We start from the raw sequence: 25,177 nt of genomic DNA on the forward strand, positions 1-25,177 counted from the left end.
GGGGAAAAAAAATCAGTGGTTGTAATAAGAGTTCCTCTGTTGAACCCCACAGGTTGTGGAGGATTCGGCAGAATATTGGAGCCGTACAGGATGTCTGTAATCATAACAAAAAAGCATAATCACAACATTGAGTCATCAGTTCGATGGATTACAGACACTCACGCTCTAGCAAGAAAACAGAAATAAATAGAAGATAAAATACACAGAAACAAGATCAAAATATATAAATATATGTGCATCATGCTCCAGCATACAACACCCTATCTACACTGCAGCACGCAACAAACAGCACGACTGAAACCAACCATCAGTTTCATATGCAAATATGGACGTGACCATTAACTAAGTTTACATGGCCATTGAAACTTTAAGTTAATGGTCACGCCCATATTTGCATATGAAACTGGTCGTTGGTTTCAGTCGTTATGCCACTGTATTGTTTATAAGGGTGGGGATACCTGCAGTCAGTTTAGAATGAAGAGGTCACTTAGTTTCTGTCAGTAAACTTTGTATCCAGATGAACTGATTCAACCCTCTTTGATATTAACCACAAAGGGCTTTCTCCATGGGTGTATAAGATAGGCCGTTGGATGGGTGACATGGGAGTACTCAGCTCCCACTGGGGGTGTTATGCCTCCCTTTGATAGCCGTCATCATGACCTTTAAAGGAATACCAGTACATTAACAGGGATTAGTGGCTGGGTTGTCTTTCCCAGACTGAGCCTTGATGAAACACAACTGAATGGCAGGAAGAGGTGCCATAAGAATAAAGTGTGCATTGGTGAAAGGCGAGACAGTCACAACAGAAGTTCTGGTGACGGTACGTCTTAGTGTGTTTAGGTGTCGGGTTAGAAGCCGAAAGGAAGTGGGCTGGATTCTGAGCATGTCAGGTCGCACAAGGACAGGGACTCCCTATTTGTGTGCCATTTCACCCAGGGGATAACATTAGATTAAGATGAGGGTTAAATTTAGGTCAAGATTAGGGTTGAGGTTTAACGTTACAGTTAGAGCCAGGATTGTGGTGGGAGTTAGAGTTAAAATTGATAAGGGCAGAAATGGTTAAAGTGGGCTCAACCAGGTGAAATGGTGTACAAATTAAGGGAGTCCCCATAAGGAGCCAATTCCTTGTGGTTTCTAAGGACTGTTGCGTCGGTAGTATTCAGGCCCAGTTTGATGCTGGCTGGAATAATGATGGTGCGGGGGATGGTTTCTCAGTCCGGGAGTCTATTCTGGGTTCATTCATCATCAGCCGCTTCTCTGGGGTTGGGTCGCGGTGGCAGCAAGCTAAGTAGGGCACTCCAGACGTCCCTCTCCCCAGTAACACCCTCCAGCTCCTCCTGGGGGATCCCAAGGCATTCCCAGGCGAGATTGGACATTTAGTCCCTCCAGCAAGTTCTGAGTCTACCCCGGGGTCTCCTCCCAGTTGGCTGTGCCTGGTTAACCTCCAAAGGAAGGTGCCCAGGAGGCATCCTAATCAGATGCCCAAACCACCTCAACTGGCTCTTTGTGACGTGAAGGAGCAGCGGCTCTACTCCAAGCTCCCTCCGCATGTCCGAGCTCCTCACCCTATCTCTAAGGCTGAGCCCAGACACCCTACAGAGGAAACTCATTTCAGTCGCCTGTATCCGCGATCTCACCCTTTTGGTCACTACCAAAGCTCATGACCACAGGTGAGGGTTGGAACGAAGACTGACTGGTAAATTGAGAACTTTGCCTTCTGACTCAGCTCCCTCTTCACCACAACCGTCCGGTACAACGTCCGCATTACTGCTGATGCTGCACCAAGCCGCCAGTCAATCTCCCGCTCCATACTTCACTCGTGAACAAGACCCCGAGATACTTGAACTCTTTCACTTGAGGCAACAACCCATCCCCAATCCGGAGGGAGCAATCCACCATTTCCGGTAGAGAACCATGGCCTCTGACTTGAAGGTGGTGACTCTCATCCCAGCCATTTCACACTCAGCTGCAAACCACCCCAGTGCACGCTGGAGGTCGCGTTCTGATGAAGCCAACAAAAGCCCGTCATCTGCGAAGAGCAGAGATGCAATTCTGAGGTTCCCAAAACAGACACACTCCTCACCTTGGCTGTGCCTTGAGATCCTGTCCATGAATATCACAAACAGAATCGGAGACAAGGGACAACCTTGGCGGAGTCCGACACCCACCGAAAACGTGTTTGACTTTGTGCCAAGAATACGGACACAGCTCTCACTTTGGTTAGACAAGGACTGAATGGCTTGTAGCAACTGCCCCGGTACCCCATACTCCCGCAGTACCCACCAAGAGTTCCCCGGGGTACATGGTCGTAAGCCTTCTCCAAGTCCACAAAACACATGCAGACTAGCTGGTCAAACTCCCATTCCCCCCTCAGCACTTCCACAAGGGTAAAGAGTTGGTCCGTTCCACAGCCAAGACGGAATCCGCATTGTTCCTCCTGGATCCGAGGTTCGACAATCGGTCGGAGCCTCCTTTCAAGAGCACCCTAGAGTAGACTTTCCCAGGGAGGCTGAGCAATGTGATGTTCCGATAATTGGAGCACACCCTCCGATCCCCCTTTTGAATATTCTGAGTAGTTTGTGATTTTTATTGTGCTGTTGCATCATTTCAATAGACTCAGCCGCCTGCCAACTGGTACAGCTCATCCTAAACCCAGACAAGAACAAAACCCCAATATTTCTGGAGGACTACATGTTCTTAAGTGGCACTTTAAAGGTCCATCATTAGTTTACGCCAACTTTTAACCTGAAAAAAATTGGAGTTAACCTCATCTCCCAGCTCAGTTGACTTGCAGATTTGCACTCGTGCTTTGCCTTCATGCTCGAGCCAACGATTACCCACCGCCACCACTGACATGTAGTGTTGGTGATCTGGGGGCTGAAGCATTTCTACTTTTACAATTTATTTTGGGTCACCGTGGCAATTTAACACCTTAAGTATGAATTTTACTGTAAATTGAATTTTAATGTGTGTCCAGACAGCAAAATGAAACTGGGCCAGATGCATCACAGCAACTGGCGTGGATCCACAAAGTGTCCTTTTGCACAACGGGCCAATACTGGCCCGGAGCCGGCTTATGGATCGGTAGAGATCAGTGGTATGCATGGGTTGGTCTAGCTAGGAGCGGATGTGATGATCTGCCGGAATCGGCGCAGAGGTGGGGGGCGGTCTATGGGCGGTTCCTATGCGGATCTGCCGGACTGTGGGCAGATTCCAGCCCAGTGTCAGGTGCTATGAGGTAACAGGAAACTCAGTGAAGGAAGAACAACCGAAGCAGTAGGCCCAATTTTCACACCATTGACTCAGCTCAAACACTGCAGACCTGCCATCGGACAGCGAGTTACTCCAGATTATGACAAACCTCCCAGACTGAACGGATCTCGTGTCTAAATGAAGAAATGGGAGCAAAAGGCAGGGTTATAAAATTCTCAACTTTAATCAGTTCAAAAAGTTCACAACAAATGTAACACTTTGAGAAGGGAAATTTGCCATTAGATTGGGTACTTATTTGGATTTATACATTCTTTGCCTAATTAAAACTCACTGGCAATATATTCATTTTATGGAAAAAAGCAATTTGATTATTTGGATAATCTAAAACAGAAACAAATGAAAAATGCAAAAATACAAAATTAAATGTAAACCCGGTTTTATTTTGCTTTGCTCTAAAAGGTAGTGTCTTGAGTCACTACAGCATGGTAAACAATGTAAATTAGTACAGTTCAAAATCTCGAAAGCCGTCCAAGTTAAACAGGGGTTTTTTAAAAAGATGCAACCAACTATAAGAACCCATAAATATCTCCGCCTCTTCCTTGAAACATCCCATTAATGAAGGCTCACAAATGAGCAACAATCCTCTTAGAGGAAAACGAAACGCTGATGTCGGCCAAGCGACAGCACACACACGCACACCCACAATAAATGAAAATAATAGAATTAAAGAAAAAAAAAAACCAATTATGTTCCCATGGTATTAAAGATGCTATACAATTGGGATGATATGCACATAATCTGTTTTGCTTTCCCTAATAATAAGAAAACCTCCTGCCTGGCAGTGGCCAAACACTTTTTTTTTAGTCAAGCGCAACTCGAGCGGCGGACGCTGATCCTGACGCATGAAGCAGCATCTCTCAGACCTTCATTCAAAATCTGTTTGATTCACCTTCTCCCACAATGAAGAAGGCGCCACGCTAACGACTCAACACGCACGCAGTTCACCAACACTCTGTTCAGACTGTATATATAATACATATATAAACAAATATGTGAGGAATTAAGGAAGGGTGGGGAAATCAAAACAAGGGAGGAGGTGAGGAAGGGAAAAAAAAAAAAAAAAAAGAGAACTCGTCCTAATCGTGACCACCTCATCATGCATCTCTTGGGATGGGCCTTTGACCAAACAAAATGTAAGCTCTGACTAACAGTTCTGGAAAGGTATTACACAAAAAAGTCTCGATAGAAAATGTATATCATGTAAAAAGGGCCACAGGGTGACGCGGTTATCATGGTTGGCATTGTTTTGGTCAACGTACATCCAGTGGGACTGCCCGCTCTGCCACTACAGATGGGGTGGAGGGGCCTCCCACTGCTCAAGCGCCTTTCTCTTGGGTTATGTTGTGTTTGCTGTGGTTAGGGGTGGATTTGTGTGTTTGGAGGACTATACGGTTTGGCTGAACCGGCGCTCAGTCACACATCTCCTCAGGGATTTCGTGGGGGTTGAGGATCCCTGGCACCGACATCTGGATCTTGTGTTTCTCCTCCTGGGCCTGACGGAGAGATGCCTCCCGCTCCTCTAGGAATAGGTCTGTGGTGTCCTCCCCTGCAAACTCCTGGAGGGAGTATACGGAGACATAGCGGTTAACAGGGTAGTGTGGGGTAGTTTTCACTAAGAAAGGTTCCTATACCCAATTTATGACATCCCAACTTGTTTCATTCACACAAGGGGTCTTATCCCAACAATCAGCTGGCATTCACCGCATCAGCCGTTGGTGTACTTGAAGGATCTGGCTAGCCAGTAGGACAATGTTATTAATAGAAACACGGGCTAAGCAGTAAACTATGAAGCTGCTGATAACCCAGCATCTCCTGACAAAGATAGCCTATCACAGACAATAGATAAAAAAACAGGCACGCGTGAAGGGCCACTGGATTATCAGCATGGTAAAACTATTATGGGCAAGACAAAGTATAGCGGAGTTAAGAGTAATTTGTAGGGTGGGGGGCTTGAAAAGATAATGTAGATCATTTGAAACGTATTTAAATGGGCCTTATCAATGAAATCAAACTTTTTCTTTGTGTATCTTGCACACTGCAGCATCTGTGCTGCATTGTTGTTCACAGAAAACAATTTATCAGCCCAGACAAGTGCAATCCAGATCCCACCGACTCATTCATTCATTATCCACGCATGTATGGTTCAATTCAGAGTCAATGGGGTCTAGAGCAGGGGTCTCAAGCTACCGGCCCGCGAGGCATTTTTTTGCAAACCACGCTATGTTTTAGATTTATCAAGTGATCCAGGTCGCGTATCCATTTTGCATACTACTTTTGTGTTGTTGTTCTTTCTTTTCTTTTTTTTTTTGCTAAACATTTCTGTGTTTCTACTTCGAAGTACTTGGTTAAGAGGCCGGTTGCAGATCACGTAGCCTAATGTCAGTTTTGCATCACACACGCATGCACCCGCGCACACACAGACACACAAACCCACTAATCCCGTAGCCTAATGTCAGTTTTGCATCGTGCACGCGCACGCACACACACACACACACACACACACAAGCCAGGCAATGTGAGTACATAGTACACCCAGTAGGCTAGCCCACTGCTAAATAGCTCACTTGAGCTTGCTAACGTAAACTGTTGTCGCTGCTTGCAGATGTTTTGTAAAAATGTCACTTTCGAAAACCAAGAGACAGTTGACCAACAGCACTGACAGTTCCAAGAGAAATGGACATTAGACTACTTCAGTGAATTTAATACGTCTGCGATCTGTCTAATTTGCAACGAAGAAGTTGCTGTCCTGAAGGATCTCAATCTGAGGCGACATTACACCTCTAAACATGCGGAGGAGTACAATCGTTCAAGGGCGAGGAGAGGGAGAGAAAGGCAGCCCTTTCAAAAAGGTCCGTCCTATCAGCAGAACTTTTTCACAAAGCCAGACAAGACTGTGACACAGCTGTCGAAGCTAGCCATGTGGTAAGCGAGGCAATAGCGAAGGCTGGCAAGCCATTTACAGAGGGCCAGCTACTGCGTTATTAAGCATGCATAAAGACATTTTGACTCATTTCGGCAACAATGGCCTTAAACTTGTGAGTATGAGCAAACAGCGCTTAAGACGGCAAACTACTGGAACCACCTGAGATTCAACCTCAGGTGTCGACAGAGTGCGATTACGCCTAAGAGCCTGTAAATTAAATCTTCGGTCAAGGTCCACCAAGCTGACAAGACGCTCTAGAAGGCACAGAGCCAGCGGTTGAACGAACAGGTGAGACACTAATTTTACCATTGACGCTTTGAAAGCCAAAGAAGAGCGGATCCAACAGACTCACGTTACATCTAGATGAGACCACTTTCCAACATGTGATTACCTTCACGGATAAAGCTCGTCTAGCACAACACGGGAAAGTCGAAAACCAGGCAGCAAAAGAAACTCGACCTACTTGCTGCACGCCAGAGACATCAGCGGACAATGGACGGTGCCCTCAACGGCAGACAGAGACGGACACCAGACACGCCGACAATGCGGACAAGTGGGCGAAGAATCTGTCCAACAGACAACTCAACCGGGCGGAGAAAGATATCCTTGCTAAGGGGCTGAATTTTGCTGTCGCACCAAGGCAAATCCCACTAGTGGAACTGACCACAGCCAACGGAATCAGCGAGCCGTAAAAACATCGTCACATACCGGGAAGCGGAGCAACTGCGGATGAAAGTTTCAGCCCGCCTCAGCAATACGAAGCCGCCGTCGTCCAACATCAGTCAAGATGAGAGTAATGCACCAACGAGTCTCAGTAAAGACAATAACATCACCACTCCGGCGGACAAAGGTAGATGCACTGTTGTATTAAACCAGACTGACTTATCATGAGAAAGTTATGCATTACTTAGCGACATGAATGCTTATGAGCCCCTGAAACGAGATCCAGGCAGTGGTTCCAAGAAAAAGGTGAAAGACTGTCTGAAGCTGTTAGAACAGGACAATGCTATTGATAGAATTTGTACCATAGATTATGCCCAAGGGCAGCTACACCTAGTCTGTAATGATGATTATCATTATTACCGAAGATAAATAAACAGGATGTGCCATTACACCCTATCGTTTGTATGATTAACTCAGTGACCCATAAGATCTCTACGTAGGCAGTAATGAACGCCACATTCAGAACACTATGGATTTTGTGGGTAAGGTGAGGGACATCATTATGGAGGGAGATGAAACAATGGTCTCTTATGACATTAAGTCTCTCTTCACGTGCATTCCTGTTGATGAAGCAGTAGAGGTAGTCTGTATCTGTATGAAATTACAAAACGACCCCAACCTTAACACTGACCAAGTGTGTCTGCTCCTGTACTTCACATACAGGGAGCAGTACTATAGGCTGAAGCCATGGGTGCGCTATGGGTTCCCCAGTTTTACCTATAAAGGCCAACTTGTATATGGAGGAAGCAGAAAAGAGGGCTCTGATGTCCTATTCAGGGACACAATGTAGCCATTGGTTCAGATTTGTGCATGACACCTGGGCTAAATTTAAATCTCAGGACGTACCACATTTCACTGACCACATTAACTCTGTGGACAAAACATCAAGTTCTCCAGGGAGGATGTGAAAAAATGACAAATCAGCCTTCTTTGACTGTGAAACTGCAATTGGTGATGGTGACATTTGAATGTTGATGTTTACCATAAACCAACACATACTGATCAGTACTTAAGGTTTGACTCCCATCATCCACTGGAGCACAAACTAGGAGTCATCAGGACGCTGTACCACCGAGCTGACAACATCCCCACCGACACAGCAGCCGGGGAAGAGGAGAAATACCACATTAAACAGACTCTGGTTAAGTGTGGTTATCCTAACTGAGTGTTTGTCAAAGCCAGGAAGACGCCCAAACAGTGCACCAGCCAATCGAAGAGAGAAGGACAACAGCTGCCTAAGCTTAAACCAGTGGTGATTCTGTATGTGGCGGAGCAGTTGAGATACGTACTTTCCATACACCGCATTTCAGTTGCTTTCAAACCCCAAAACACTCTGCGCCAAAAATTGGTCCACCCCAAGAATCGGGTCTCCCGGCACAAACAGGGCAATATAGTGTATGCTGTTAAGTGCCGGGAGGACTGCTGTGACTTGTACATCGAGGAAACCAAACAGACACTGGCCAAGAGGATGACACAGCACAGAAGAGCTAACACATCAGGCTAGTGGCCAGTCTTTCAAGGACAAGGATGTGCACATCCTTGATAGGGAGGAACGCTGGTTTGAACGGGGAGTCAAAGAGGCCATCATGTGAAGAGGGAACAACCATCCTTGAACCGGGGGTGTCACCATCTTATGATACTGTGACTGCAACTATTTCCAAATCCTCTGTGAATGGTACACATAGCCATTTTAACTCTAGTTAATGGTCACGGAAATTTGCATATAACCCGTTCGTTGTTTTCAGCCGTTATGCAAATGTATTGTTTATAAGGGCAGGGATATCTGCAGTCAGTTGAGACCAAAGAGGTCACTTAGACGAGTGATGAAACATTTCTCTCAAACGTGTTCAGATTAACTGATTCAAGTTCACAATTGCTGATGGACATTACGCAATGTACACTCACTGCCTCCTGTACAGTTAACACCAGTCAGCTTTTCTTTCCTCCCCAATTTATGTGCAGCCACCCAGCACTTCGGCTCTTGTCTAAGCCCACCAAATATTCTGAAAAGCTTGCACCTTGGATCAATGACCACATGTTAGCCATGTGGGACATGTAGGTGTGCTGCGCACTAACTCAGTTTGATTTAACTTAATTTGATTTTATGAAAGATGCTTAAGACTTTTAACAAGGTGGGTAAAGGCAAGAGAGCACATTTTTCACAATCCAAACCAGATCCAGTTACTTTCCTGAACTATAGATTGTAATGTTTGGCCTAGTTTTAAAATGACTTGTTAAAATTAATCAAGTAATAAGCAAAGTGGGGGATATTTGAGCGCAGCATTTTCCCTTAATACAGGATATCATGGGCTACAATAGAAACACTGGTTTGTAGTTCCTCCGAGTCCATTTCCCTGGCTGACCTTGAAGCGGTTGCACAGATTTTAATCACCTGACATTTTAATGATTATTAATAGCACATTGGTCACAGGACTGTTGCCTCACTCTTAGCAGGCCATTGTCCAGCCCATTCTCAAAAAGCCCTCTTGAATTAATACTCTCAGAAGTGTTTTGTTTGAAACAGAGGACTGGAAGTCTGTTAACTTTTTGCCAAGTGATAATAATAATAATAATAATTATAATAATAATAATAATTAAAAAAAAGTTATGTGGATCCAAAATAAACAGATGATGTGAGGGCCACTTTACATCCATTATAACCAGAGTAAATTACAGGATTACAGGAGATATCTAGAGCTGATGTTTGATTCTGGCCTTAAATGGCTAACATGCAGAGTAAAATCAACAGGAAAGTATTTTAATAAACTGAGAAAAACTGAAATTCAGATAATTTCTTCCACGGCCTGATGTTAAAAAAAAAAAAAGAGTTGTGCATGCCTTTGTCTAAGACAACGCAGATGATAGCATGAGATCTTTGGACCAGGCCCCTGTTGTTGCCCCAAACACCAGACTGGGGACAAGGTGATCATACCTTTGCCATTAGGGAGCTCTGGTTTAAAATAGCATCGCCACAGAATTCATGGAAGCCTTGTTGATATCTTTTCCTCCTGAACGCTTGAAGCTCTGTTGATATCTTTTCCTCCTGAATGTTTGCATTTCATTTTATTCAATCTTAGTTTGCTGTCAACCGTTGAAGCACACACAAATTCATCATTCTGACCTGTGCTACAGAGAGGCTGTTTACACCTGGCATTAACATGCCTCTTGGGGGATCTGATCACAAGTGGACAGCTCTAAACACGCCAGTTGAAACCTGGCATCAGACTGCGTCTCCACATGCGTTTCGAGTGACCACTTGTGATCGGATCGCACGTCCCCGCTCTATATGCAAAGAAACACGTGCATCACTGTGGTAGGGGCCGTGGTTTAGCCTCGGCTGCAAGCAGAGAGGGAGCGTGGTTTGTGGAAGAGCAGATATGACAGGGAGGCTGGTTAGTGTCAGGGGTGTCTAAACAACAACCTGTCCTTATATACTGCAGTGAAGCTGGGTCCTGGGGCAAACACAGGGCTGGGGGGAGACAGAGAAAAGGGGAGCCACACGCTCTGAAACAGCAAAGAAACGGCTCTGGCAACAGAGCGAACCAGTCTGTGCGAGTGAACAAATGAAAGCCATTATTAAATAAAGCCCGTGTTAATTGCCTAAAACCATGTCCACCTTCATCTCAAAACCTCCCCGCGGCATAGATGTGTCACCATCACGTACATAAACAATAACCACGTAAACACATAGTACAGAAACGTGAGGAGGGAGGAGTCGAACAGGCGTTTAACTAAGTGAGACATCCTTGCTCATTCGAGCCTCATTTCAATGCGTTGTCATTAAAAGGCAGTCATTTTGACTCTTTCGGATTTTCAAAGTTTATTTGTAGGAGAGAAAAAAAGACACAGACCTGCCGCTCCCTGAAAGCTCCTAAAAGTGCGTATATTTGCATTAAAATGAGTTTTAGATCAACTCCACAAAAATGTTATGATAAGATCTACCTAAAACCACCACGAAGGAAAATTAACTGAGTGAATTAGGAGCATCAGGCTCCGATTGTTTGCCTTCTTACATTTTGTGCTCAAAATACACAGTAAAAGTTGAAACTCATACTTAAAACTCGTAAATTTCTGAACACCAGAATTTGTAATTCTCAACCCGAACTCAGTCAAGCTCGACCCAATCACATCGGTTCAGATCGTTTAATTATTCCAGCGCATTTGAGAGGGTCGGGCTCTGCGCTGGATGAATGAACTTGAATGTGCAAGTGAGTGGGGGCTCTTCTTGTTGTGTGGATCTCATGTGTTTCAAATTACAGAGGAGGTAAAAAAAAAAACTAAACCCAGAGGCGGCTTTGGTGACCGCCTGGTTGGCGGTCCTTCAATGCAGCCTGGAACACGTGTGTTTACACTTCAAATGCGATGGAGACACAGACATCCCAGGCCACCTCTGAACATGGCCTGAGCAACTGCATCTCAAGAAGCACTGAGTGCATTCACACCTGTACTTAGTTAGAGCTGTCCACTTGTGATCGGATCACCCAGGACGTATGCTATTCCCACGCTCCGAAGAGACTTATGAGGATCTGTATACTTCCGGACACTTCCGGATCCCACCGCTGCAACCACTGTAACTGAGCATATTTTCCGCCCGCTGCAGGATTCGACCCAGGGTTGTACTGCACCACGAGGCGACATCGCTAACCGTCGACTAAAAGGGGGCCAACCCCTCAAGACGCATGTTAATGCCAGGTGTAAATAGCCTGATAAAGTTAAGACAACTATTCCAGACATATAAAGTGCAAAAAAAAATATCTGCCAGCCTTGTTTTGGGTATGAAAGTTGTATTCTACATAAGACATTTCAGTTGCAAGTAATTTCCAATCTCAATACACTATCGCGTGGCTGATGGCGTTCATGTGTTACACAGTGAGCTGATGCTTTTAGCCGGAGAGATTCTGCTATCATCACAACAGGAGAGACCGTTGCCAGAGTACACAATCTGAAATTAAAACTAAATGGCGAGTCAGGAAAACACATCCTTGCAGAATTTTTGTTTGTCTGAAAGGCTCACCTTGATTTGAACTAGGAAGTCCCTAAGGTGTTCCTTGAAGGCAGGAATATCCTGGTTTAAGCTGAACAGCCCAGTCACAAACACCTTAACCTGGGCACTGAACAAAACAGACACACAACCAAGCTGTTAGGGAACCGTTCTTTGGTTATAATGATTGATCAATCAATGGATGTATATTGCAATTTAAGAGACAGACAACCTATGTATGTGATTGGTGATGTACAAGTATTGAATCTGGTGTGTGTGCACGGCAATACTCACTCCTGCAGATGAGGGAAAGCCGTCTTGAGCAAGTTGGCCACATACTCTTGGATGAAGACTTGATTACTGGTGGGACTGGCCGGGCTGAGGCCTGTTGTAATCTTTCCTTCCTCCACCAGGTTGAACATGTAGGCCAGAATGGATGCATGCATTGTCAGGCCTACAGGAGGGAAATGGATACAAACCGATGTAGTAGGGCTGCACAATATTAACCAATCACTGCTATTTTTTTATTATTATTTTTGTCAGATCTTGTTATGGCCAAAAAAAAAAAAAAAAAAACTTATGAAAAATGTGTAAGAGAATAGGAAACTGGTGCTCCGATTTATTTATCCGAGTTGCTCCAGACATTTTTGTGACAAGACACTTTCCAAAGTACTTGTTTTACAAGTGCTCTGACTCTTACGAGCCCTACGAACCTGTCAGCCAATGCATACATTAACTCATTATTTCAATTAAGTTAATCAAGGAAATCACAAAAAGTTGAATAAGATTATCTGAACACAACGTTTATTGAGATAAACATTTCATCACTCATCCAAGTAACCTCTTCAGTCTCAACTGACAGCAGGTATCCCCACCCTTATAAATAATACAGTGGCAAAACGACCGAAAACAATGATCGGTTCATATGCAAATTGCCGTGACCATTGGCAATGTGTACTATTCAGAGGATTGGGGAATAGTTGCTATCACAGTATGGTATGATGGCGACAGATGTACTCTTAGGGTTAGGGTTAGGGTTAGGGCACTCCAGATAGCCTTAGCCCCGGGCCTGACAGCAGACCTGCTATTGTTAGCACTAGCTAAGCATCGTCGGCAGATGCGGCGGAGTTTGTCTCCGTTTACCGGCGTGGGAAGGCTCAAAAGAGCAAGCTATCGGTCGTGTGGCCTGGTCTGCAGTCACCTCTCCCGACTGCAAACCAGTTCACTCCACTCACCAGCCCTGTTGGTAGGCCTACCGGCCATCGTGCTTCTCCCCCTCCTGTCCAGAGTAAAGCAACGCACGCTAGTGATAGGAGACTCCATTACCCGCAATGTTAGATTAGCTTCGCCAGCCTTGGCTCACTGTTTACCCGGGGCCAGAGTCTCCGACATAGAGGATAATCTTAGGGTGCTGGCATCACGGAGGGAGAGTCAGGGAACCCAGGCACACAGCACCACTACTTTCAGCAACATTGTTATTCACGTCCGCACCAATAATGCTAGGATGAAGCAATCAGAGATCACAAAAGCCAGCCTAGTCAGAATGCTTGAGTTTGCCAGAAAGATGTGTAGGCATCGATTAATTGTCTCTGGTCCCTTACCTGTGAGGGGTAATGATGAGATGCACAGTAGGCTCACCTCAATGAACTGCTGGCTGGCGCGTTACTGTAATAAGCAGGGATTCGGCTTTGTTGATAACTGGCTTTCTTTCTGGGGCCGCCCTTACCTGCTGAAAGCGGACAGCATTCACCGTACTGGGGACGGCGCCGCTCTTTTGTCTAGCAATATAGATAGCCGTTTACGTTTAGTTTGACACTAGGGACTTATCATTCAGCAGGTTGCAGGTGATTAGAGAGCCTGCTAGGTTTAAATCTAGCGCGGATGTGGAGTCAAGTAGTTTAATTAATATGATTAGTCAGGGAATTTCCCATAGTGTAGATTATCAGTCTGATAGCTTGGTCTATAACATTGAGACTGTCTCCCTACCCTGCTGTATTGCTCCCAAGCTCTCCTCTCCTAAATGTGTGAATCACAATAATCTAGTAATTATTCCTACCACTGGTAGTGATGAGATGTGCAACAAAGTACCTAACAATCTACAAAACCAAACAGCTAATGTTATCAAGAATGTGACCTCATATCGTCCAAAGCGTTGGTGGCCGATCCAGGGTCTCTTAATAACTATCGACCAGTCTCTAATCTTCCATTCTTCTCTAAAGTACTAGAGAGAGTTGTGTATCAACAACTTTCGACACATATAAAAGAAAACCATCTATATGAACCTTTTCAGTCGGCTTTCAGGCCCTGTCACTCCACTGAAACTGCTCTGACCAGAGTGGTGAATGATCTTTTACTGGCTATCGACTCTGATTCCACTTCTGTGCTTCTACTACTGGACCTCAGTGCAGCCTTTGACACCATCGATCACTGTATACTATTAGATAGATTAAATTGTAATTTTGGTGTCTCTGGCTTAGCTCTCTCTTGGCTTAAGTCCTACTTATATGGAAGAACATATTGTGTCTGCTATAGTAATATTATATCAAAATTTTCTGACATTAAATATGGTGTGCCTCAGGGCTCAGTTCTTGGCCCTCTACTTTTCTCTCTTTACATTACACCTCTTGGCCAAATTATACGCAGTTATGGAATAAATTTCCATTGCTATGCTAATGATACTCAGCTGTATGTGCCTATAAGGGCTGATGATTATACTCAAATCACTAACTTAGAGGCCTGCTTGGCTACTGTGAAAAACTGGATGTCACTTAACTTTCTGCTTTTAAATTCGGATAAACCGAGATACTGGTCATTGGCCCTGCTAGACACAGACACCAATTTGATCAAGTAAAGATAACAATCGACAACTCTGTGGTTTCACCAAGTGTGGCAGCCAAAAATCTTGGTGTTAGGTTTGATCCCAGCCTTTCCTTTTTCTTCTTATAAATTTATTTCTAGTTTTTCCCCTTATCCCACCCAATTAACCCAATGGCATATGGCCGGAACTCTTGTCGAATAACTCCCCTGGCTCACATTTCCACAGGAAGGAGATAGGCGTAACACCAGCTTCCTTCAAACTCGTGTCGGCTGCTCTCGCTATTTTACACGATTGAAGCCTCGCATGGATTGCATCACCTTCAAGCCGCGAAGGAGGCGTAGGGAGAATGCTTTCAGTTGCTTGGCTGCAGGCGCCCGGGTGGGCCAGAGGGGTCGTTGGAGAACGACGAGTCCCCGAACACTACACCGATCTACACCCACTATCCCTCGGGTAAGGGTGGCCTAATGAATGCCTTACCCCATGGACGCTCTGGTCGTGACCGGTTACGGCGAGTCTGGGATACGAACCTCCCAGCCACATGACGAGCGGATTGCAAGAACGGCGGTTTATTCCACTCGGCCACTAGAGCAGCCCCCAGCCTTTCCTTTGATAAGCACATTAAAGAAATCACCAAGACTGCCTTTTTTCACTTACGTAACATAGCTAAAATTCGGTCTTTTCTCTCCATGGCTGACGCAGAGACTCTAATACATGCATTTGTTTCATCCAGACTTGATTACTGTAATGTTCTGTTCTCAGGTCTGCCACATTCTAGTACTAAAATTCTTCAGATGGTTCAGAATGCTGCTGCTAGAATCCTAACTAAAACTAGGAAATTTGACCATATTACACCAATTCCTGTCTCCCTTCACTGGCATCCTATCCATGTTAGATCAGAATACAAGGTGCTTCTGCTGACTTATAAAATCCTTAATGGGCTTGCCCCATCTTACCTGTCTGATCTCCTTAAACCGTACATGCCATCTCGAGCTCTTCGTTCTCAAAATACAGGGCTCCTGTGTGTACCCAAAGTTAAAAGAAGTCAGCTGGTGGCAGGGCCTTTTCCTATCGGCCTCCATTGTTGTGGAATAACCTGCCTGCTGCCATCAGACATCAAGAGTTTGTTGAGTCCTTTAAATCCAAACTTAAAACTCATCTGTTTGCCTTAGTTTACAATTAGTTGCCTTTAAGTTTAGTGCTTCACAACCTGTACTGGATGGCGGGTTGGTTTTCTGTCTCAATGAATTTACCAACCACTGTTCTGCCGACAAGATTATCGAGTATAGATTATGACTAATTGATGACTTAATTGATTATGGCTAATGACTATTGCATTTGTTCTCTTCTCTAACATGTCTTTTCTCTCTCTCTGAATGATGTCTTCTCCTTTCTCTTTTTCTGTGTTTGAATGGTGTCATGTGAGTCTCTCTTGCATGCATGTGCAGTCAGTTCTCCTCCCAGGTCTCCGTGGTGATGGTGGTCGCCATTTGGATGCTGCCTGCCCTTCCACTCCTCACCTAAGTTTTTCTCATTACATGATGATGCTGGTCGCATGGCTTGGGTCCTGGACTGTTCCGTTGGCATCTGGACACTGCTTGGCATCCTGTGCATCATATTCTTCATAAATTTTATGTCCATTATAATTCTGTGATCCTCTTTCAATGTTGTATTATGTAAAATGCGTGAACACAACATCTATTGCACGCTGTCTGTCTTGGGAGAGAGATCCCTCCTCTGTTGCTCTCCCTGAGGTTTCTTCCTATTTTTTCTCCCTGTTAAAGGTTTTTTTTTTTTAGGGAGTTGTTCCTTATCCGAGGAGAGGGTCTAAGGACGGGATGTTGTGTTGCTGTTTAGCCCACTGAGGCAAATTTGTAATTTGTGATATTGGGCTATACAAATAAAATTGAATTGAATTAACAGTTACCAAAATGCCGGTACTTTCCACTAATGGAGCCCGTACCATGTAGTGGAAAAGGGGAATTTGACTCTCCGTTCAAACCAGCGTTGCTCCCTATCAAGGATGTGCACATCCTCACCCTTGAAACAGTGGTCACTGGTCTGTAGATGGTGTAGACTGTGGAGTCCTGGCCTGACGTGTTAGCTCTTGTGTTGTGCCATCCTCTTGGCCACCGTCTGTTTGGTTTCCCTGATGTACAAGTCATGGCAGTCCTCCTGGCACCTAACAGCATCCACTATATAGCTCTGTTTGTGCCAGGGGACTTGATCCTTGGGGTGGACCAATTTTTGGCATAGCGTGTTTTGGGGTTTGAAAGCAACTGAGAGGTGGTGTTTGGACTGCAAGCGTCTCAACTGTTCTGACCCTCCTGCCACATATGGAATCACCACTGGTTTAAGCTTAGGCAGCTGTTGTCCTTCTCCGCAAACTTCGATTGGCTGGTGCACTGCTTGGGCATCTTCATGCTTTGACAAATTCCCAGTTAGGATAACCACACTTTACCAGGGCCTGTTTAATGTGGGATTTCTCCCCTTCCCCGGCTGCTGTGTCGGTGGAGACATCATCAGCTCGGGGTACAGCGTCCTGATGACTACTACTTTGTGTTTCACTGGGTGATGAGTCAGACCTTAAGTACTGATCAGTTTGTTTTGGTTTAGGGTAAACATCAACAATCAAATGTCCCCATCACCAATTGCAATTTTACAGTCCAAGAAGGCTAAGCTGTCATCTTTCACATCCTCTCTGGTGAACTTGATATGGTTGTCCATGTGATCGGTGAAATGTGGTACGTCTTGGGATTTTCAGGTGGTGTCCCTGGATAGTACATCAGAGCCCTCTTTTCCACTTCCTCCATATAAAAGTTGGCCACTACAGTACACATGGCCATTGTAACTCTAGTTAATGGTCACAGCAATTTGCATATGAACCCAATCATTGTTTTTGGTTGTGATGCCACTTTATTGTTTATAAGGGTGGGGATACCTGCAGTCAGTTGAGACTGAAGAAGTCACTTAGATGAGTGATGAAACCTTTCCCTCAATAAACACTGTGTCCAGATGAACTGATTCAACTCTCTGTAATTTCCTTACCAGGATTATTGAGTATGCATAAAGTCTTCTCGACAACATATCACTCGAGAACACCTCTGCAGTAATATTTTACTCTCATAAATCCCAGAGTAGTTTAATGGGTCCAAACAGCATTAACTCACCAGCAGTGTGTGAAGTATCTGTGACCACTGAGAAGATGTGTTGTAAGATGTCACAGAAATATGTCTGGTAGAAACTTTGTGCTGCTGCTTCTTCCTGGGCCACATTCTGAAGTAGCGTGTAGAGAATCTGAAGACCTAGGGACAAACAGAGATATTCAGCTCCCAACACAATGGACAAAGTATAGAATCTTAAAATATGACCTGAATTTTAGGGATTTAGGGGACCTTGGCCACCCCTACTCCCCCACACAAAAAAGATATTCTGTACAAGAAGTCACAATTCACAACTAATAAGACTTAGTTGTGTTATCAATACTGATCCATTTTATATACACGTGTGAGATAAATTTAATTTTCTGACCAAAAATGCTGACAATTGGCCAAAGATTGTCAAGACCAGTAATATATAAAGACCTTGATATGAATATTACATAGTGCAACGGTACTGCCAAGTTATACCCCACACCAACATCTGTAAACATTTCATAACCACTGCTGATTTAACTTGCCAAATTCCACATGGAGGAAACGTAAAACAATGTATTGTCAGTAAATAAAGATGTAATTTTATCTTTTGACTTGCCCATAGATGGACAAGTTCTCTTTATGTGAATGTGGGTCCCCGTCAGTCTCACCAGTGTCAGCCACATTCCTCATAGTGTGTTTGAAGGCCCAGATAATGGAGTCCAACACAAGTTTGAACTGGGCAGGTGGGATAGCGAGGAATGCAGGGAAGCAGTGGGAGTTAACCGCTTGAAGTAGGTAGAAGAAATGGGTTCTGTGTTCTGGATACTCCTCAAAGTTCTGTGAAATAATAAAACCCCTCAGTATTTTAAAATATCAAAAATAAAATAATGAAAAAGTTTCTTTCTGTGGGCTGTCATTCAAATGAATGCTTAACATTGTCAATAAATCCAACCATTTTGTATATACTGTACTGTACATATATTGGTATGCTCTGTGATGTCCATCTACCTTAGGCATGTATTTAAGTAACCTACCAACATCTATTTCAGCATCTCTGATATATTCTCCGCACCATTGCACCGTATCACCTCTTATTTCGTCTGTATATAATATAGTCAATCCTTGTGTATATACACTATATGTACAAAAGTATTGGGACACCTGGCCGTTGCACCTATAGGAGCTTTTATGACATCCCACTCTAAATCCATAGGCATTAATATCTAGTTGGTCCCCCCTTTGCAGCTATAAAAGCTTCCACTCTTCTGGGAAGGCTTTCCACAAGATTTTGGAGTGCGTTTGTGGGAATTTTTGCCCATTCATCCAGAAGAGCATTTGTGAGGTCAGGGACTGATGCTGGATGAGAAGACCTGGCTCGCAATCTCCGTTCTAGTTCATCCCAAGGTGTTCGATGGGGTTGAGGTCAGGGCTCTGTGCGGGCCAGTCAAGTTCTTCTACACCAAACTCACCCAACCATGTCTTAATGGACCTTGCTTTGTGCATTGTCATGCTGGAACAGAAAAGGGCCCTCCCCAAACTGTTCCCACAAAGTTGGAAGCATAGAATTGTCCAAAATGTCTTGGCATGCTGAAACATTAAGATTTCCCTTCACTGGAACTAAGGGGCGTAGCCCAACCCCTGAAAAACAACCCCATACCGTTAGCCCTCCTCCACCAAACTTTACAGTTGGCACAATGCAGTCAGGCAGGTAACGTTCTCCTGGCATCCGCTAAACCCAGACTCGTCCATCAGACTGCCAGACAGAGAAGCGTGATTAGTCATTCCACAGAACACATTTCCACTACTCCAGAGTCCAGTGGCAGCGTGCTTTACACCATTCCATCCAACACTTGGCATTGTGCTTGGTGATGTAAGGCTTGCACGCAGCTGCTCGGCCATGGAAACCCATTCCATGAAGCTCCCGGCGCACAGTTTTTGTGCTGATGTTAATGCCAGAGGAAGTTTGGAACTCTGCAGTTATTGAGTCAACAGAGTGTTGGGAGACTTTTACGCACTATGCACCTCAGCACTCATTGACCCCGCTGTGTGACTTTATGCAGTCTGCCACTTCGTGGCTGTGTTGCTGTTGTTCCTAAACACTTCCACTTTTCAATAATACCACTTACAGTTGACCGTGGAATATCTAGCAGGGAAGAAATTTTATGGACTGACTTATTGCAAAGGTGGCATCCTATGACAGTACCACACTTGAATTCACTGAGCTCTTCAGAACGACCCATTCTTTCACAAATGTTTGTAAATGCAGACTGCATGGCTAGCTGCTGGATTTTATACACCTGTGGCAATGGGTCTGACTGAAACACCTGAATTCAGTGATTAAGAGGTGTGTCCCAATACTTTCGTACATATAGTGTATAGCTGAAGATTGTTGTGTTGTAATTCTATGTTAAGTACACAGAGAGCCACAAAACCGGAGTAAAATTCCATGTTTGTGCAAACCTATATGCCCAATAAACATGATTCCGATTCTGAAAAAAGTGTAAATACTTATAATGCATTATTCAAAAACAATTTTTCCCCGGGAAAAAAATATTTTAACTTTTTGGGGCATTCTCATTCATAACACATTTTTACAGAGAAAAACACATATCACTATCAAAATCAATTAAATACACAATGTAAATAAAATCCAAGAATAATAAATTAATATGTAACCTGGTGGTGGGGGCTTGTATTTTTGTACACTGAAAAAGGGTCAGTGATGTTGAGGTTTTATCTCAAGCCAACTTTCATGTGTGAAAGAGATCAAGAGAAAGCTATTTAGGTTCGATTTCTCCCCTGAAAGACTGTTTATAACCAATACCCCGATTATGTTGAGCAATCAATTGTATCATCAGTTAAAGTGTTGACATGGTTTGGAATAACGTGATTTCTCTAACACATTGATGCTTTTAATGATCAGTCTAAGGTAAGTCGGCTCTTCCAATACTTCCCATTATCACTGTCCAATCATCTGTCTTCTGTCTTTGTATTTTCTATCATTCTTTATGCTTCATTTCAAATTATAACATGAGCGCCCCTATAAGTTTTCCATCCTTGATGACAATAAGCTTTTAGTCTGCTAACTGGCTAATAGCCGTTTCATGTTTGCACATTTGGGTAAAGAAGGTAAAACAAAAATAAAAGTAAGGCTTTAAAATATTGCAATGTCTTTAAAGCGTCATTGTGTAAATTTGTTTTATTAAATTACCAAATGAGACGTGACTGTTTCTTTGAAATGACACTTGCTACGAGGCATGATAAAAATGAACGCAGGATTTTAGATTTTTTTTTTCTTCAGGAACAGACTGCAACCTCTACCACCAACAAGCCACTGCTGAAGAACAAAAAACACTCAAGATCCTGCGTTCATTTTTAATCACGCCTTTTAGCGAGCGTCATTTCCTGTGCGGGAATAAAGGATCACGTCTCCTTCGCTGGTATGCAACTATACTGCCCTACACCTCACCAGACTGTTTGAGTCAATAGCAGTAAATAAAATGGTGCAATGAAGCACCAGAGGTCTCAATTTGTTGTTTGTACACACTCCAAGTCTCAATAAATTAATAAAAACTATATATATATATATATATATATATATATATATATGTATATACACACACACACACACACACATATATATATATATAAAACCCCTGTTTTAAAACGTCACCACAATGTTTTCTTTTAACCCACGAATAGATAACTTATTGAAAGTGGCATACAGGTCACAGCAGCCCCACCTTGTTGATCATGTTGAGGGTGCACTCGAAGACAGCATCGAAGATCTGGGGGATTTCAGTGGTTATGTGTCCTCCCAGCTTGTTGACAATGGTCGCCATGGTGCTGAGGACCTCAGGCTCACGCGCAGCGGGAACATTGCGCTGGTAGTCAATGAGGACGGCATCCAGCAGTGGTGGTACAAAGTTCTCCCCCACCTGATGCGTGTAAGCGCAAATTAGAAGAAATCAGTCTGTGCATACCAAAAACCCAGGCAGGTAGGATAAAGATTCAGGTCATCATAAGAGAACCTAAAGAACCCCAAGTCTTCAAAATTTGCTCTAAGACTATCATTTGTGTTTGTTTAGGAATGGTTTTTGATCTCCTCTCAGTTCAAACAGAATCAGAAATGATATTTTGCATGTTGATTTCTTCCATTTTGCTTTCAATGTTTCGGTTTTTTTTTTGGCTATTGTAGCTCAAACATTTCTCATACATGTTTCAAAACACTAGAAAATCACCAGTCCTGGATTCAACAACTGAAACTATGAATTTGAATTGTCACGCTGAACAAAAACATGCAGCTGAACCAGCAAACGGCCTAGTTGGGATTTGCTGAAATGAAGGCGCTGATCTAAAAATACCAGCTGGATGAGTCGATCATCTTTTCTACTGTCAATCGTTGTTGGCTAAAGAGCGGGGTCTCTTTTAAGGACAAAGTGAATAAAATTATGCATCTCTGCCAATGCCTGAGAAAAATCAATCCCAGTCTTATCAATGTCCTCTGTACGAAGGGGAAAATCTATGAATCCAGCATTCACAGAAATAAATCAAAACCTTTTCATTAACCATCTTACAGCAGGGATGTGTTGCCACATCCCAGGCATTTTACAGCTGTATCTCACCATCTGTGGGTCGTTTGATCGGCTAACCCAGCCTGAGATCAGCTTCAGCGTCTCTCGTTTCACAGTCCTCATACTCCGGATCAAGGGCTGTTTGGTGACCATCTCACCTGCAATCCCAAGCAGAGAAGCATAAGGACGTCTGAGTGCAAGTTATAGACAACAGTACAAATGCTTGCCTAAACGTGAGCATTGGGACAGCAGTGTTTTTCCTGAGTTATCTACTGGAATCAGAGAACCAGGGTCGCATGAAATTCAGTGAAGGCTGTATCACATCAATGGTTTTAAAGGAACTTTACAAAAAGCACTAAATGATGGCTTGTGCGTTGCATACCTACCTTCATTTATTCTACATTTCTAAACATTTTCCAGTTTACATTTCTACATCAGCAGGCCATAGTATACGTAACAGAGAATTTCACCATCCAAATAAATTTTCCAAGCAACAAAAATATTTTTATTACCGCAGGAATGAACATGGGCAAGCTCCCTGTCAAAAGGGTGATTTTAATAGACAAAACCACTTGCATGTATCAATTTTTACCTGCTTATGGCTGGCAGCTTGTGTTGATTTCGAGGCCTACAAACACTCCCATACCCACACAGAGCTCCCTCCCCATGCTTACCATTTGTCTGGATGGCAGCAGAGATATTTTCACTGAGGCACTTGTAGACGTTGAGCATGTCCAGGTAGATCCGTCCTAGCTGGATGACAAATGGGTGCCCGACAGCCTTACAGGCCCTGACATTGGTCTTCAGGATGCTGCCCAGCTGTTTCACCGTCTCTGGATCCTTCAAGATGTCCACATTCTGGAGGCCAAGCAATGGACAGCAGGAAGAGGAATGGAGAGGGTTAAAAATCAACACTGATGTTTTCTTCTGGTGTTTTTCTCCTCTCGACGTGTTCTCCCTTTGGGTAGGTGTGGAAACGCAGGTGAGGGGCTTCTGTTGCTAAAGCTTAAAAATCATTCCTTTGAAATTTAAGTTGGTTGAAACTTAAAATAAAAAGTCTTTTTGCTTTAAAAATGACAGGGTGCAGTTGTTGGTAATATTTTGCAGAGAAAACAGATTGTAAAAGCACAGAACTTGTCATCTCCACCATATTGAAAAACTTAATGACCTCAATAGAGATAAGAACAGCCATTGGGTAACAATGGTGTCAAATTATATGGTTAAAAAGAAAGCATCTGTTTCATTAGTCATAGCAGAAGATCTGTCTCTTACCTTAGTGGCCTGCTGGATAATGCTGTCCCACACCTGATTGGGTAGTAGCATGTATTTCTCAATTAGGTGCTCTTGAACAGCCTGGTCTGTCTGAGCCCCTATCATATAGCCCACTGCCTCATAGAACGTGTGTACCTGGAGACACCCCAAAAAATAAATAATTGTCAGCATGTAACCCTTATTAAGTAACAGCAAACGAGATAATTGTGCAAATTTATAAGAAAAAAAATAGTGTTTCTCTGTAAATTAAGTAAGGCTGTGCAAAAAAGAAAAAGAAAAAAGGAAAAAAAAGTAATTGAAAGTATGCGGGTCCATGTTCTAACCTGCTGTGGCTGAAGGTCACAGATGATGGTGTTGATGTTGTTGAGTATCTCATCGATGAACGGCATCACCTCGCCCACCTGAACCTGGACAAAGTGGCGCCGACACTTCTGGGCTATCTTAATGAAGGTGTCACATGCCATGTCCTGTACACCATCGTGGGTCTCTGGTTGGAGTCAGAAGAGAAAATGGTGAGTCAATAACGCGCGCACACGCACACAATTTGTGTCATACTGGCAAAATATGAGATGCCATTTTTATTTTGCTCAAAACTGAATGATACATGAATGAGACAGAAAGAACAATAACAAACTAATCTTTATATCTTTAGTTTATGGTTATTTATGTTAAAATATTTTTTTTTACCAAAACCAAAATTCCTAAGCTCACATCTCTTCAAAAAATACTTTTGTTTAGGAGCTTGAGGCTTTCTAAAATAGATTTCAACTACAAGATATTTTATGACTTAACTGCAGTTATGCAAAAGCGTAGTATCCCCTCCCCATTCTTTCTCTTTCCGACACTCACCATGCATGAACTCAAAGAGCTTGTTAACCACGGTCTTGAGGAACTTCCAGTGGGCTCTGAGAAACCGTGGATACTGGCCTACGATGTACATGATGTTGGAGGCGATGATGGCCTTGTTGTCTTTTCCTCTTTTCTGCTCGCAGAGACCCAGCAGATCCTGAGACACGTACACACAGTCTGAGGGACATGCTAGCAAGAGTACAGTGCATGAAATGTATTGTCATTCAAATATGTCACCAAGTTATGTTACTAGCTCTGAGCTACTAGCACATGCTCTTTTAGCTCAACTTAGACTTGAACTTGGAACAAGGCTCATGTAACATTCCTCTTTAATTCTTTCGTGAACATGAGAAACAGTGGTACTAATCACTCTTAACAGACTTGTATGCATGTCAATCTGATCGTTTCTCCTGTCAAAAAAAACAAACAAAAAACAAACGGGAAATTTGCAATTCTTTTGATTCATACTGACTGACCACTGACCAAGTGTCAATACCAAATTCTTTTAAGGGAAACTGTCAACAGCCTTCAGTTGGCATCTTTTAGCGGTACTAATTGAAGTCAGTGGGATTCAGAATTATTCTCTAATCCAGTTTCAAACCACTAAATGGGCAACTAGAAGGTACGCTG

The 25,177-nt window shown here is 43.6% G+C and overlaps 1 protein-coding gene across 2 annotated transcripts in view; it reads right to left on the bottom strand.

The window, feature by feature from the left end:
* Positions 1-3,418: 3,418 nt before the first annotated feature.
* Positions 3,419-25,177, bottom strand: part of xpo1b (exportin 1 (CRM1 homolog, yeast) b) — a 34,539-nt gene continuing 12,780 nt past the window's right edge. For both annotated transcript variants that reach the window (XM_056291309.1, XM_056291310.1), the window contains exons 15-25: positions 24,548-24,704; positions 24,022-24,185; positions 23,699-23,833; positions 23,101-23,284; positions 22,478-22,584; positions 21,596-21,790; positions 18,521-18,689; positions 17,886-18,020; positions 12,195-12,354; positions 11,934-12,030; positions 3,419-4,829 (exon numbers count right to left, since the gene is read on the bottom strand). In XM_056291309.1, coding sequence (XP_056147284.1) covers positions 4,683-4,829; positions 11,934-12,030; positions 12,195-12,354; positions 17,886-18,020; positions 18,521-18,689; positions 21,596-21,790; positions 22,478-22,584; positions 23,101-23,284; positions 23,699-23,833; positions 24,022-24,185; positions 24,548-24,704 — 1,650 coding nt within the window. In that variant the 3' untranslated portion in view covers positions 3,419-4,682. The remainder of the gene's footprint in view (positions 4,830-11,933; positions 12,031-12,194; positions 12,355-17,885; positions 18,021-18,520; positions 18,690-21,595; positions 21,791-22,477; positions 22,585-23,100; positions 23,285-23,698; positions 23,834-24,021; positions 24,186-24,547; positions 24,705-25,177) is intronic.

Source organism: Lampris incognitus, chromosome 13 (genome assembly GCF_029633865.1).
Source record: "Lampris incognitus isolate fLamInc1 chromosome 13, fLamInc1.hap2, whole genome shotgun sequence".
NCBI classification, from domain to species: domain Eukaryota; kingdom Metazoa; phylum Chordata; class Actinopteri; order Lampriformes; family Lampridae; genus Lampris; species Lampris incognitus.